Genomic DNA, 16,586 nt, shown 5'->3' with positions numbered 1-16,586 from the left:
CTTATTAGTTATCGCATCCCACTAATAATTTTCTTTCACAAAAAGTAGTATAAAATCTCTAGGTATTCAACGCCCTTTCAGACTTTCTACAAGAGGTGTGGTTATCGAAAAAAGACTAGCTTGAATAACTATTCTAGCACTTTCTTTCAAGTTTGGGCATCGGTTACCATAAGAGTTGACGAGAGATTGAAATTGAACAGTGATGATAAGAGAAGTAAATACTGCAGCCATTTTGAATCAAACTAGTTGATAGTTGATGAGCATCTTTCCTTTCACTTGTCCCTTGTTTTCACTCGTCCCTAGTTCTTCCCCTTTATACCATTCACTCTTTTCTCTGCATCATTTCGATCATTCCCTCTCATCCCTGTATCTCACTGCAGCATGCAACATATGATGCTTCAAGACAAGTTTTTGTAGCTTTTATTTGATGCTTCTATGTTCATGTCTATTGCTTATCTCAACTTCTGATGCATATTTTTCCAAAAAAGAATAAACCGAGCAATCCACCTGACTTAGCAATTCGTTCGATTTCATCGGTTTCTTACCAATTTGTACCTATTTTTTCTGGGTTGATTGTGCGCTGGTTTATGTACTAAACCGGATAGGACAAATAAACTGATTTTTGGTTTGAACCGGCTGGTCCGATCTGATTTTTGGTGTCATGATCTTTACTTGTAATTAAGATTTTTTGGTAATTAAATTCTTTTTATGAGACCTCATAGTAATTGTCTCTATCGTTTATTGATTCACTTGCCCTCTCTTTTTATTATTTATTTTACCAAGTGCACAAGAGTTTTTTATTGCATTTAGTTGATCATCCAATTTACCCCTTCCCCTGTTTGGTACCGACGGATAGGAAGCATTGAAAATAAGGGATAGAGATTGAGATTGCAATTGAAAAAGATCATTAAAATAATATTTAGCATGAGTAATTACTTGCTATGTGGGATTAGCCAAACCCATAGAAGTGGGATATTGGGGAATACCACTTCCCCCATGATATTTCCCAATCCCACATACATGAATTTGGCTAATCCTATATAATAAGCAATCTTTTATGCTAAAAACTTTTTTAATAGATTTTTTTAATTTCAATCCCAATCCTTATCCTTAATTTTCAATGCTTCCTGCCAAACATAACCTAAGAGTCATCCAATTTAATAGTAACCGAAAATATATTAAGATACAATATTAGAGTTTATATTTCATGAGAGTAACTTAGGACATGAAAAAATTGACTTCCCTGGAACATTAACACTTTAGAAATTTTGAAGCATGAATTCTCTTAAATCAAGTTTTTCCTCATGCAGTGAATAGTTAATATTCTAACAAAAAGAATATATTATACAGTTAAAAAATATATTAATATCAATTAAAAGTAATAAATATGTAAGAAATCATTTTTTTTAAAGAATGCCTTTATTTATAAGATGGCAAGTGAGAGGAGAAATAATGAGAAAAATGTGAAAAAATGTATTGAAAAAAAAAAGATGACACAATTGATTAAGAATAAAATTGATAAAAATATATTTGATTTCAAGACAAACGAAAAAGCAATCTTATAAAAAGGATATGATAAATTCAAATTTTGGAATTTTATATGAACAAACCAGCTATAGTAATTCTCTTGATATTTAACTATCCACCATGAGGGATGCCACAAAAAATTGAGTCACACATTAAGTTTATACTTTTTATACTAGTTTGTAAAATGGAGGAGTTGTATTGCTGAATCGCAATCTACAATTCACTGATTTGCCCAAAAATAGGTCAGCATCTTGACCGGGAACATCTGGCAATGTCAGAATCTACCTCATATTCACGTTCTCTGACCTTACGAAATTGCGATATAATAATTATAATAACAACATTTATAGTACACCGATGGTTTCTGCTCTCCAAGAACCATCCCAAGTTTCAGGGTCGGTGATGTCTCGTATCATCATCTTCTTCAATTCCAGGGGCTTAATTAATGAGCTAGACCACGCGACCACACATGTATTCTTTCCCCATTCACTCATTTGCATTTCATAATTACCCATTTCGTTTACGTTTGAATTTGTAGACATGTACTTTTCTTCTTCCCACTGTGCTTCGCCGTGAAATTCGTCAATTCTCAATCTATTTATTGCTTGAATTAATCCCAGATTTTTAGCAGTATAATTGGATGATTGCATGTCTGATTTTATTTCATTATGTTGATCTGAATTAATTTGGGAGGAGTATTTGAGGGAATTGGTTTTTGTTATGGATTTGGAGAGTGAAGGTTCAGCCCTAGAATCTGTGGAAGAAAATGAGGTGAACCTAGAAAAATCACCCCACGATGATGAGAATGGGACTAAGAATAACGGCTCTTTTGCTAATGAGATTGATTATGAATTCGGTGGCCATGGACATTCTGATGCTAACACATCAACATCAGATCAACTCGGAAGTACTGTTGAAGCAGTTGGTGAAGGGGTTACGCATCGAAGAGGCAAAGTTCATGCTGAGGATTCATCTCCTGCGTCAAAGGGTTCTGGGTTGAAGAAATGGAGGAGAATTAGGAGGGAGATTGTGAAGGATCCAAATGTAAGTGTAGAGAGTAAAACATTGAAGCGAGGTTTACCTGACCCTGCCAATTTAAGTAACAGCCAACCTCTTGCGCATGATATTAAGCAAAGTAGTGAGGACTCTGTTATATCCTCAAACATAGATAATAATGTTGGGTTGATTGATGCCTCTACTATCCTCGGATCTGGCTCTGATTCTGATTTTAGATATGTTCTTGGGGCTGCCTTCGCTATTGGCACAGATTCTGAGAATAGTGAAGATAGGAGTAACAAGTGTTCCTCAGCAACTAGTACACCAAAGTTTAGACATGACATGTCTCCTGTATCAGGGCTTGCTCAGGAGAAAAGACGGGTTAAGAATATGAGTTCAAAAAATTTAGCCAGCTCAACCCAGCGGGTTCAACTGGGGAGGGAACGCACAGAAATCAGCAAGAAACCTAAAGGCGAAAAAATCAAGATGGAGAAGGAAAATTCTCATTCCAGCCCTTCTTTAAGAAGTTCCAACTTTAACCAAGGTGTCTTTGAAGCAAATGAGAACGGAAAGCATGACAGAAGGTCAATTATTTATGACAAAATTGACAGCGGTGAGGTTCAAACTGATGAAAAGTCCCATGGGGAAGTTCAAGCTGGTTATTGCAATGAAACTGAGGATCATCTACAGGGGAATTTGCCTGCAAATTTGTCTTCAGATGTTATAGAAGAAAAAGGTGTGAACAATCACTATTCAGAAGTAGGGGATCCACTTATGGAGTGCATGCGTAACCTTCAATCTGTGCAGGAGGCACTTGAAGAAGGTATGTACATGTATTTTTTATTTTCTTCTTTTTCTTTCTGGTAATACTTGATTTTCTGACATGCGTTGACGTATTTTGCCAATCCATGACTAGGATTTGTGGATCTAGTGTAAAAATTTCTTATATGTTAATACTTGTTTTACTTTACTATTCCCTAATCATTCGAAGTTGTCAAACAATTTCTTGTCAAGTATATTCTATTGACAAAATTCTTCATGAGCAAATTTTACAAAGGAATATGTAAATTCAGAGTCATCTATTGGTTGTCTAGAGTCTAAACTCACTATGACTGTGAAAATAAGTTGGAGGAATTTATCGGAAAATAATTTGGTATGTGAAATGGTTCTCTTTATTGTGTTATGTGAGGTGGTGGGAAGTTTCTTATCTTTTGCTAGATGTCTGTTCATGTTCCATCAGTCCTTTTCCCACTTTAATTTTCCCCTCTTTGCTTCATCTTCTTCTTGGTTATTCAAACTTCGAAAGGTAGTAAAATATCAATGTTGTCCGTAAATTGGATATTATCATTAATCGGTATTTTCTTTGATTACTTATTTTCAGTCCTTAATAGGAGATGTAGTGCTGTTGTTCCAGATATGTAATAGCTTGCTTTAGGGTTTTCCATCTAATTTAAGTTGTGAAGATTGTACTTTTCATACAAGGTCCACAGCCTACTAGACAAAGATTTTGTTTATGCTTAGTATTGAAGAATGACAAGTGTAAGCTGATTTGATTTTTTTCTGGGTCTTTAGTAAGGTACCCGTTGAAATCTTAATAACTCATGGGATGACCTAGCTTTAACTGCAATTCTAACGCGTATAACATTATGCTTTGGCAGCGACTCTTTCTTTTGTAATCATGCATGTTGTACCCTTTTGAGAAGACTACTGAAAAACATGACTTAAAGTTGGTTTGGCTGGTTTCTTATTGCTATTGTATCATACGCGAGAAGAAATCCAATTTTCTATATGACGTTCCTTGTTTGGAGTGCATGATTAGTCTTTAATGAAAGTATTAAGTATTGCATGTGTCTCTTCATACTGTAAAATCTAAAATCTGATTCATATGTACTATTGCAGAAATCAAGAAATTTGGGGAGATTAGGAATGAACCCCTCTCATCAGATTATGACTCGATCAAGTCAAGCAATGTAATGGCTGATATTACTGCTCTAGATCCTGGACTCCGTGAATCATGCTTATCTGGTCAATCTGATGCAGAAGGAACCAAACCAACATATTCAAGTTCCTTAGAACTTCAGATTCTGATCCTGACACAGAAAGCGAATGTGCTGGAAAGCAAGTTAAATGAATTACAGGGTATGCTTGCTTTGAGGGATTCCAGGATTCATGAACTTGCAACAGTCCTGGGAAGTCATGAACTTCCTACCGAAGAATCAGGTAGCACCGTTAACTTATTGGCAGAGAAATTTAAACTGGAATCTGAACTTGAGGGCTTCTTCAGGCAAAAGATAGAAGCAGAGATTGAATACCTGATAATCACAAAAATGATGCAGAATTTTAAGGTTGCAGAAGCTTATCAACACAGAGTCTTGGAAGAACTGGAAACATCATCCAAAAGGCAAGCACAGGTTCTGAACAAGCTTGGAATAGCAGAAAGCAAGGCAGCAATGCTCAAGAACAAAGCAGATGAGCTGGGAAACTACTGTAGTGATATTTTAGGAGTTGAGGAGACAATTACGGTGCAGAAAAGACTATATAAGGTGACACTATGCTTTTTAGTACAGTTCATGTTGTTAGTTATGGTCTTCAGGTTTTTTGTTTCACAGTTGTTACCCACTTCTGGGGTGGTTGTTATCCCCACATAAGCCTGCAAAGTTTAGTTTCTTTAGTTGTTTTATGAAATGATCCTTTACTGTTAAGGTCTCTCGATTTTCTTACCATTTTGTGCACAATTGTAAATTTATCTGACTTTTGGCTTAAAGAGATTAATGATATCAATGTCGGAGCATTTCAAGTAAGCATTATGTCGTAGAATCGCTAGTAGTATTGTAAAAGTATGATGTCAATCTAGGGCACAAATTCCTTCATACTCCTGTTCATATTATAAGGCTGTTTTCTACAAGTTTTTTAAAAATTCAGTCCATATTTTTTTTTATTTAATATTTCCTAACTAGTAAATAAATGTTCTCACTACCTAATTATTCTCTATTTGAAGAACTTTATTGAGCGTTATCAAAAAATTTTAAAAGCATTAATAAATTTAATCGAGAGTTTTTCTTATTTAGGTAAAGTTGTTGTCATTTTTTCTGGTGAACGCATTTTTATTATCGTTCTTTTTTAATTATAAAAAGCATTAGTCATGGTGTATCTTTCTTGTCTCTTAAATTATAATAATCCTCTTTTTTTATCCTTTAGCTCCTTAATATTTTCTTCAAAGTTTAGGTTGCTCATCAATTTAAAATTTATACTTTATAGTTTTATTCCTATTCCTTTTTAATCTGAAATAATTGTTACACATAACAAATATATTAATGAAATTACAACAAGGTTAAATCACAATCCAGGTAATGAACATTGAACCTATACCGCTCTGTGACGTATTTACTACTTACTATTTTGACGATTTAATTGAAAAATTATTAAATGAAAAAAAAAAAAGAATTTCGTGCACACTATTTCGGCTACACTGATTTCATGCAGTTATCTAGCATGTTGAATAAGGATATAATTATCCTACGAATCGCAGTACATCTCTGATCTGAATTTTCTTCCACTTTGGGTTATGGAAATAAATAAATAACTAAATCGATAAGTAAATAAATTCCCATAAAATAACCGCAGTAGAACTTTTCCACACCACAGCCTTTAGAATGATTTTATTCTAGTTTAAAACTGTAAAATATCTTTAATTTATTGTCATTACGTGTAGTTTTATTGAAAATATTTAAATCATAGAATTTTTTGACCCGGTAATTCCTAGAATGAATGAAGACACACGTTAAGAGATTATGGATCCTAACAGAAGTGAGTCATAATGGAATAAGCCTGAAATAAATATTAGTGAGTCATAATGGAATAAGCCTGAAATAAATATTTTCCAAATTTTTGGGAAAATTAATTTGATGGTCCTCATAGTTTCACTAAATTAAGTCTCTTTTTTTATCCCATGCTTATTGTTCCTCTATTATCAGTCCTGGTCATTTTGTTATAAATATCATTAGTTTAGGTTGATCAGGGCTGACATGGCGCTGAAAAATACCCGAGTAAGCACATCATCTCGTCAAAGTTACCTCCTACTCCCTCAGATTCTCTCTCTCTCTCTCCCTACTCCACATAGTTCCCTTCAAAACAACACCATTATCTCTCTCTTTCTCCACCACCATCATCATCATCTTTATCTCCTCTTGCAGAAGCCTCACTCTGTTTCAGATTCATCACTTCCTTCTCGCAACTGTAATTGTACCCTCCTTGTTGCCACCTCCCATGGCAATCGATCTCTCTGCAGTAACAGAGCTCGAGTCGACTGAGAGTAAGTAGCAAGGTTCGATGAGATCGTGGTGCTCCGCTAGCTGTCGCGACTCAGCTTTGGCTCTTGCGGCAACATGGAGATTCCACAAACATTCCATCTTCGGATCCAATGACCAGACGGCATGGGGTCGAGGGAATGAGAGGTGCCTGCTCTTTGGGATATATTAACACTAGAGTAGATTGGTCCTGGTACAACAGATAGAACATGGTGGCACCTAGTGGAAGCAGCAAGCACTTTCACCTCCACCAACACTTCTTTCTCTTCAACACAAATGAAGATGTTGATGAATACTTAGAAGAAGAATCTGAAACATGGAAGAGGAGAACGAGGAGGAGAAGAAAAGAAAAGGCCATAGAAATTCTTTCCAACTTTGCGTTCTTCTCTAATCCAAGAAATGTCATCATTCTCCTAGCCCAATGACCACTAGTATAGAAAATCTTGGCAAGAATTTGATGAGCTGTAATAGCTTGAGTAGCAACGTCATTCTATAGCACTAGTGTTTTTTTTTTTTTTTGGGGGGGGGGGGAATCTGAGGGAGGAGGAGGTGCCTATGGGAAAGATGGTGTGTATTCAGCACCATGTCAGCCCCTAGTAAAGCTAAATTGACAGCATTTATAACAGGACCAAGACTGATAACTGAGGAAACAATAAGGATGGGATAAAATTGAAAAAGACTATAAGGATGTAATTCAAAATTCAGAGAAACAATAAGGACCCTCAAATTAATTTTATCTAAATTTTTTACTAAATATTCCACAACTGAAATTTTATTTTCAGAATTAAATTTTTTCTTTATATGCATGGATGTAAACATGCATAACACATGTTTCCTTGCATCCATGCAATCACACTACTGACAGCAAAGGATATCGGTTTAATTTAAACCCCTGATAGATTCTCTAGTTGAAGTAAAATCAACTTGAGATATCGGATGCCCTACAGCCCTTAAAAAATATTTTAAAAAAAAAAGGAAAAATGGATTCTTCTTCTCCTTCTTTACCGATTATTTTTCCTTTGTTGTGGGGTCAAATCAAAAGCTAGGCCTTATGACCAATCCAAGATGAAAATGAAAGAACAAGCCTACCAACAAGTGATAATTCTAGTAAAAGGGACTTTTGACTGTTTAAACATAGGTTACATTTGGTACAAAGCATTGAAAATGAGAGATAAGAACCAAGATTACAATTGGAAAAAAAAATCATTAAAATAATTTTTAGCATGAGTAATTACTTATTACATGGGATTAGACAAACCCATAGAAATCGGATTGGAGAATATCACTTCCTCTTATGGTATTTCTCAATCCCACATACATAAATTTCTTTAATCCCATGTAATAAGCAATCTCTTATGCTAAATACTCTTTTAATAGATTATCCCAATCTCAATTCCAATCTCTTATTTTTAATACTTCGTACCAAATGGTACCACAGGATCTCAAGTTAGAGTCTGCGTGAATGCAGAAAACTTCCTGACAGAGCTACTCCCATTTAAACCCAACAATAATCAAATGTGACCCAGTCAACTAGCTGTGCATATATATATATATATATATATATATATATATTTTAAAAAAAAAAAACATGAAGAAAGAAAGAGATAGAAGGGAAGAATGGAGAACAAGTCCAGGGAATAAATAATGAAGCATCGAGAGCTGAACAAGAGACCCTTGCTTCTACTATGAATTATCCCTAAAAGAGATACAAATACAACCAGTTTCACAAACCCTACCATCATAACTCCCACCAGTATGATCCCAAAGTTGTTCCTTGGGATTCTCCTTACTGAAAAAGAAAAAACAAGCACAAAACTGAAGTAATTCAATATAGCAATTGGAGGCTACTACTGAGGAGTCAAATTATTGGAGGCTTTGTATTCCTCCATCTCAGTCCTGTATCTCTCCTTATCTCTCCTTCCTTTCTCCTGGTAAATCTGGCATTAGAGCAGCGTATGAATTGTATGAGAACATCATTCATAAATAAAATAATAAAATAATATTGCATGCTGAAAGTAGGAGCAATTTTCACATCCCTGCTCCTTTCATGGCAAGCAAGTGTATGCAGGCACCAAGCATTTCTAAGATTCTATTATGGGCTTCGGCTCATGCTCACCATGGCAATTTGACGAACACGGATAGGTATATTTTAATTTAATTCTATATATATATATATAGCCACCTAGCTGAAAGTGTTAAAATCAGACAGCAGAAAATTTAGTGACGTAAAATGCGATTTGAATCTTTACCAAACCAAATAACATCTCAGTTAACTATATATCTCCAAATGGACACCAACAGACTTGCAAGTCAGGATAAAATATCCAGGCACGATAATGACTAGAACATTTGGCATGCCAGACATTTAGTGTACCTGTCTTTCTGCTTCAGTGAGATGGTTCCATAAAAACCCAATCTTCTTACTAATTGCCCTCTCTTGCCCATAGTATGAAGGCTTTAGCCTGGCATAGTGTTCAGCAAAGAAGAAATTGTAGCCACTCCTGTTTGATTTGGGCCGAGATGGATCATGCAAGCCCAACCTTGATCTCTTTCGATTCTGAGAAGCAGGGATGGATGCAGAACTCTGGGATCCATTGAGAGGAACATGATACAACACACCTTTCAACTGGTCAGAACCCAGATTCACAGTGACTACATATCCACCATCAAACTTCAAATCAATGGTACCAGGCACCAAAGAGCCAAGCTGCTGCTCGAACGTACTAGCTGCATATAAGATAACAAAATCCACATCAAAGATAGACTAAAGCAGTTATTCATTTGTTTTATCATTTTCCGTGAGTTAAGAGACAATTGACGATACAATTTATCTAGGAAAACAATTCGTAATTCAAGGGAAAAAGTTCATAGTTTCATACACCGGGCTCATGTTCTACAACTTAGCTTCCTATCATTAACAATTGAAGTTTAGGCCATACATTAGTGTAATGTCAACATTACAGAAATAATGAAAGGCAGGAGATTTTCTTTTTACAATTTTTTATTATAATTTCTTTTTTATTAAGTTCAGGCTTCATTTTTTAGACCTCTACACATTTCCATAGGAGATGTGGTCTATAGGGCCAAGCCTCACGAGCTAACTGTTGCAGTGTGAATCTCCAAAATGTTCCCATCAAAATCATCATATAGGATTTTATTTTTTCTGCCTTCCCTCCTACTAATTCCCCACAACCACTCTTCCTTGTTTCACATCTTCCCTAATTCTACCTCAACAGGTTTGGCATTAATTTGGCATCAGAGTCCATTTTGATGCTTCCACACAACCACCACTAACATCAAAATCTAAGCCCTCTACACATCTCCAAATGCATGCCATCTGTTATCCATGTTTCTATGAATTCTACAGCGTATTTGAGCTTAAGAAGTTAAAATTTACTTGCCACAGCAGCAGCTGCAGAAACAGACAGCCATCAGCATCTGTTCGATGCTGTTAAATTTTCTGCTGCTGCAGAGCTGTTAGACATCATAATCTAAGAAGCTGCTTAGGCAGCCAAAAGATTCAGAACACAACCAAAACCACATCAGCGTTCAACAATCATTGAAGTTCGATTATATTTAAAAGATACAGAAGAAATTAGGAGTCCAAGAGGACGGTATGATGGACACCTCTTTTTAGTCCTCAGAATTATCAGCCAATGATGCGCCCAGCATTCAAAAAGGCCAAGAATACAAGAGAAGGCGTTCCCAAAACCAAAACTGATTTTGACAGACATCAATAGGAATTGGGTCCAAGGGGGGTTTTGACAGACAGCAGGAGCAGCTTGTTGGGAGAGCCTCTTACCTCTTGAAAGTAGGGGAAGTTACTTTTTGCTTGTTGTTCTGTTCTTTCCTTATTCCAGCACTAAGACTAGGATTTGGTAGTCATTTTTCGCTTTTATTCCTCTTCCATTACCCATTAAAGAGGGCTGTGCTGACTACTCTTAGTTAAACAGAAATAATACAACTCAGTTCCATCGGCCTTTAAAAAAATTTTAGAATTCCATGAAACAATACTTAGAGATGGGAAAAAAAAAAGGCTGAAGATAAAAAGAAAGGAAAGCAGAATAATAGTTTTCCCTAGTTTTGAGTTGCTAGAGTCACTCCCTAATGTAATCTGAATAATACTTGGCCAGTGTGGAATTTTACACGTCTTTATTAAATGGGAGGATGAAAACCCACATTATCACAGCCAATGTGAATTTTACACGTCTTTATTAAATGGGAAGATGAAAACCCACATTATCGCAGCCCACTCTTATTTACCTTAATGTAAACCAAGCCCACTTTCTCATTGGGTCCATTACACACAAAACCAGATTGAAATATTCCTTTAACCTCCTACTTAGCTCCCCAGTTCATATCTATCATACTGTTTTCTTTTGCCTCACTACCCTCCTCACTCAATCCATGGAGCATGTAATAGTAATTAGGCTTAGAGATGCCTAACTTGAGACGCCTTAACACTACTATCACGAAGCTACCTGCCCCCCTTCCTCCTTCCCCTCAAGTCATTTTTTTTTTCATGGGAAAAAAATCTTCTCCAGTCTTGGTCCAACAGATACGGTTCCATCAATTCTAGCCCCAACAAATTTCATCTTGCCTTCAAGGTGAACATAGAGAGCTACACACTAGCTTTAAAGATTTCCCATGCTTCGAATTTTGGGTGATCCCCTTCCTTCGGTTAGATCCTCACACTGTCATGTACTTGAAGCTCCATTTCTTCTGTAGACTATCATTTATGTTGACTAATGTTGAATTAGAAGATAGTAGTCGATAATAACAAGCTGTTGGTTGAGATAGTAAGCGGTCTCACCCCCGTAAGGAGAAGAACACAAGTTCGAATCCCCGGAAAAGCGCTTGTTGTGAGGGCTTTAGCCTTAACACTCCCGACCCAACAGAGATTAGTCTCAAACCCAAAATGACTTGAAAATACTGAGTTATATCAAAAAATGAAGATAGTAGTCGATCGTCTTTATGTAAATATTGTTAGATGGTAGTTGAGTGCATTGATTCTAACAGGTCACGGAGCCTCATATCTTCATTCTTTAGTAACACGAAATATAAAGAAAACTACTGCCACAACAGATAGAGTTACAGCTATGGATAACAAGTAAAAAAATATAGAAAACTAAGGAAAACAGTCACAGCTTATACTTTCAAGAGGTAGGACACTCTCCACTAGAAAAACTTCTTTTCTTAAGCCTTCTCTCTCCTTTCTACACTTGTTTCCAGTACAACCCTGAATCCCATTTTCCTCTCTAGTTTTCTCTCCCCTCAAGCCACACAACCCATATGGGTCTATTCTCATCAAAACCACCAGCAGTTATATTACTACAACCTAGGAGTATGTGTCATCTAATTTACGTATGATCTTATATTATTGAGTAAAAACATCAAACTACATGTATTCCTAAGAATTCCACAAATCCCTAGACATAGTGAGCATACAACATTCACTCAAACTAGACATAGTTTCAACAGCTACGGTTTCAATTTTTAAAATTATCTTAGGAGAACTATAATCATTTAAATTGCCTTGTCTCCAACTGGGAGAGAGCATTGTTGATCGAAAACATCAGTATTTCCCTCAATTGTTATCTTCTTGCATTTATTTTTTGCTGTTGCATTCATATTTTGAGCAGAGCTCTGTTAAATCATATCATTGCTTCGATATCATTGGTAGGAATTAAGAATAAATATAGAAATTATAAAATTATAACAATTGGTTTAATTTCGACTTTAATTATACTTTTAGTCATCATCCTCTTTATTTCTTTTTTGTTCATTTTGTCATATGGCACATTTCTCCTAAGCTCTCCATGAACCCGCATTAATTAGGGTTAGTTCAGCATTCATATTGACTACTGTCGAAATTTTGTGTAAATTTTTCCTCTAAACTTAGTAGATGGCAGGGGTGCTACTTTTATGAAAAAACAAAAAGAGATTTCAAAACTATCAAGTAAATATGTCAAAGACTATATAAAACTCATTTTTCTGCATGTTGAAATAGGATGATTATCATGGCCTAATTAAAACAAAATATTTAAACTAATCATAACACAAAGAAATGTTAACCAGTGTTAAAATGTAAACAATCTTCAGTTGAAAATGTTTTGGGGATCGATTTGAGGGGCTTTCCAGTAAAAGGACCAAAATGAAAGGAGTAATCTTCTAAGGACAAAGTTAATAATTAATCTAATAAATTTAATACAATAGTGCCCAAACAAACAAAGATATAGGCCCAGCACCAAAGGCAGAAGAAACAAAATCTACTATTTATACTTGATGCTAGAGATTTCATCTCTGCGTGACTGGACATAGATCCAATTTTAAAATTTTTTGGATTGCATAGAATATATAACTACTGGCAAATCAATAACACATCAACGCAGTAAACCTATCACACTTATGGTAGGTCGATAACACTGACCTGGTAAATCACTCAAAGCAGCCCCTTCCTTTGAGGTCAATATGCTCCTGCTACCAGAATCTGATGGTATGAAACAATCAATCTGTCAATGGAGTAAAATCTGATAAATCATAATTAGAGAAGAGAAATAACAAACGTTGTTTCTTACCAGGTTTTGAAAAAGAAGGAACTTGCTTCCGGAAATAATAAACCTGCTCAAAGTCATAAAGCAATGATTGATAGTATTTACGCAATGCAAATGATGCGCTTGTTACAGTGTTCGGGAATTTGAAGATTGTAACCACTTCCTTCCATTTATGATCTCCAATTACCTGTTAGTACAAGAACATGCCCAAAAGGAGAATCAAAATAATCTATTCAACAAAATATTTAAGACAACTGAGCAGAGTCACATTTAAGTTACAAACTTAAGAATCTCTAAAACAAGCATCTTATCAACTGGAATGAAAATGTCCTTTTTCACTTATCTTTGTAACTAACTCAAGTTGACCAATATCTTATCAGAAAAGGAACATACAATTTATAATATATGAGAAAAGAATATTTGGATTTTCTTGTAACATTTCTTGAAGAATAAATTTTTTATGCCTAAGAAAAATCAATAGATACCTTTTCAAGCCCACCACGAGAAGTGACTTCAATAAAAAGGCGGTATAGATCTAGTTGCTTTCCTCCTATAGTAGGAACTCTACGCAAACATAAAGGGAAAAAGAATGTCAGCTTTGTTAACCTATTGTATGAGCAACTTGCTATTCATGCCACGCTTTCAGACATGACTTAACACAAAGATAAAGAAGAGAAAAGCACAGGCTGCAACTTATTAAGCTGTGTAGAGCCAATCAGAAGGAAGCATCAACTTACTTGAGCATAAGCCCAAATTGATCAAAGAAAGGTAAAACCTCAACTTGATTCAATTGTATAAAGTTGCATATTAAGAGTTTCTTTCCCACCTTTAGAAGGTCCAATTGCAAGATAAGTTTCACTCACCTAACCATTTGCTTCACTAAAAAAAATTAGAATATCATGCTTAAATTCATCGCAAAGTCATGAGTTCCCAGTGATGGTAACATTTGTTTCCAAAAGATATCCTCTGAGAAATTGAGAAGTTATATTTGTGATCGTTATTGTACAAACGTAGTAGAAGAGAAAGATATTGGCACATCATCATCCCACCAATGGTGTAAAAAGCATGAATAATCAGGCTTTCGTTATCATTCTAGCAGTCTGAATTGACTTTTCCAGATTCCCAACTATTTGGATGGAGTTTGAGATAAAAAACATGGGTTTGAAATAAATAAGAGAGCTAGTGTCACAGAAGCGAATTCCTGGGATTCCAAAAAATGCACCAAGGATTACGTTAAAATCAAGCAAAAAGAAGTCCACGACCAAATCAAGGATAAACACAAAGAAAGAACGGAACAGAAACGAATAATCCAAAACTAATAATCAAGAAAATCAGCAACCAAGAAGGTCCTTAGCCAATAAAACCCCATGATTACAAATTATACTGCACAGAAATCCACTCAAGGGCGAAAAGTGAAAGAAAAATTGTTGCCCCGCATCAATGGGCATTCAATGACTGCAATAACTCCAACGAACGCCACAAATGATCAGTGAAAAGCATAATTAACACACTAGAAATCCCACTCACTTTAAGCTGGCGCCCAAGGATTTGTGGAAGTCCTGAAGGTTTTTCCAGAAAAGGTCCGAACTGTTAGCGAGGTCCTCATAGAGAGCGTTTGCGGGCGGGTAAGACTTCGTGCTTCTGATTGAGGACTGTCCATCTGATTCCGCAACATTCGCAGTGTGATACCGAAGGGACGAATCGACCACACTGGCAGTCAGAGACTCACGCTGATGCTTAGGATTCGACATTTTTTTTTTTTTTTGGTTGAACGGGAAAAATATAAAAAGATACTTCATATGCCTCTCCGACACTATACCACCGCCGGGACATAGAGGCGTATTATTATTATTAATATGAAATATGAAATGCATATGTAACGCTTTTCATCCTCTTTATTTTTTTATGTTTTTTTTTTTTTAACTTTATCTATGGTTCATTCTATCAGTATCACCTGCTGGTCAAAAAAAAAATTCTATCAGTATCACCATTATACACTTGTTATTCATGCCCTATTTTATGGTAACCTAAATGTCTTCATCTTTTAGGAAGATTTCAAGGATGTTTAGGATTTCGGATTGGATTTCTTTTACAAAAACTAAATATATATTAAGAAAACCTTTTGAGGTGATGTGTCATGTCCCTATTTATTATATTTTACTATTTTTATTTCCTTTTAATATTTTTAATATACACAGCATACTTACTTCTATATTATTTTTTGTTGTTATTTTATTTTATTTTATTTTGTTATATGTTATAGGGAAAACTAAAATAAAATGCAAGTCTTTATATTTATACCTCATTTTAAATTAGGTCCTTAAAGTTAGTTCCTTTTTAATTAGATTCTCATGGTTCCTGCGGTTTCATCCGTTCTTTTTTTTTTTTTGGATAAAACAGTAAGCTTCGTTGAAACAACAAGACAAAAATATTACTCATCTGGTCTTAAATATAAAACATATTTTATAATATAAATTACATCACAAACTGAGTCTTATATTTAGAATCGAAGGTAGTACAGTCGTTCATCCAAAATTAAGATGACTATGTTTTTTTTCGCCCAATAGTTGTGTTTTTGTTTTTTTTTCTTTTCTAATTTTTATTTGTCGCTCTTGACTTTTCACATTTCCTAAGTTGATATTGGTTTCTTTTTTTTTTCCCTTCAAAATTTTGGTTTCTAAATATCGTTTATCCTCTTCTAAAGTTTAATCAACTCCTTTTCAGTATTTTCACATTTCCTATGTTTTTATCCTTGCCATTGCCAATTTTGCTGCTTCTCCATCATAGTATGTCACAATCATTGCCTCTCATCCTCTCAATTCAAGCCTAGTTTGAAATGATGACTTGAGCTTTTAAAAGCAGTTTGTAATCATGATTTGCGATGTACAAAACAAATACTACCTCCAGTCCTTAATATAAAACCCTGTTTAATTTTTATTTTAGTCCTAAATGTAAGACCCTAATCCACTTTATCTCTCGTATTTATACATTTTTTTCCAAAGTAGCCCTTCTAACAATAATAGTTCTAGTCAATACACTTGATTAGTAAGGATATTTTAGGAAAAATAACACTTATTTAGGACAAATAACTAACTCAACTTACTTTCTTAATCTCCTCAAATTAGTCAACTGGATCTTATAATTAGGACCGGAGGTAGTATATGAGAAACATTTTGTCTCAATTTACATAGATGTAATTATG

General features: G+C 35.1%; 2 protein-coding genes across 4 annotated transcripts; one reads left to right on the top strand and one right to left on the bottom strand.

The window, feature by feature from the left end:
- Positions 1–1,990: 1,990 nt before the first annotated feature.
- LOC114740163 (WPP domain-interacting protein 1) lies at positions 1,991–5,324 on the top strand. 3 transcript variants are annotated; one of them, XM_028928296.1, is made up of 3 exons: positions 1,991–2,298; positions 2,385–3,346; positions 4,423–5,324. In XM_028928296.1, the coding sequence occupies exons 1-3, from the start codon at positions 2,294–2,296 to the stop codon at positions 5,169–5,171; spliced, it is 1,716 nt and encodes a 571-aa protein (XP_028784129.1). In that variant the 5' UTR covers positions 1,991–2,293; the 3' UTR covers positions 5,172–5,324. The 3 variants fall into 3 exon arrangements, with proteins under 3 accessions (XP_028784129.1, XP_028784130.1, XP_028784128.1); XM_028928297.1 differs by having other exon boundaries at positions 1,991–3,346; positions 4,423–4,743; positions 4,860–4,946; XM_028928295.1 differs by having other exon boundaries at positions 1,991–3,346.
- A 3,124-nt stretch (positions 5,325–8,448) lies between these two features.
- Positions 8,449–15,150, bottom strand: LOC114740162 (high mobility group B protein 10-like). Its single transcript, XM_028928293.1, has 6 exons — positions 14,912–15,150; positions 13,870–13,948; positions 13,409–13,571; positions 13,261–13,320; positions 9,205–9,557; positions 8,449–8,767 (listed from the first exon to the last, which is right to left on the bottom strand). Exons 1-6 carry the CDS (start codon positions 15,133–15,135, stop codon positions 8,678–8,680), a joined length of 969 nt encoding a protein of 322 aa, XP_028784126.1. The 5' UTR covers positions 15,136–15,150; the 3' UTR covers positions 8,449–8,677.
- Between the last annotated feature and the right edge of the window lie 1,436 nt (positions 15,151–16,586).

The sequence above is a fragment of the Neltuma alba genome, unplaced genomic scaffold (assembly GCF_004799145.2).
Source record: "Neltuma alba isolate B1F8T4 unplaced genomic scaffold, ASM479914v2 tig00003064_pilon, whole genome shotgun sequence".
Taxonomy (NCBI): domain Eukaryota; kingdom Viridiplantae; phylum Streptophyta; class Magnoliopsida; order Fabales; family Fabaceae; genus Neltuma; species Neltuma alba.
This window is presented reverse-complemented; position numbering and strand designations above follow the sequence as displayed.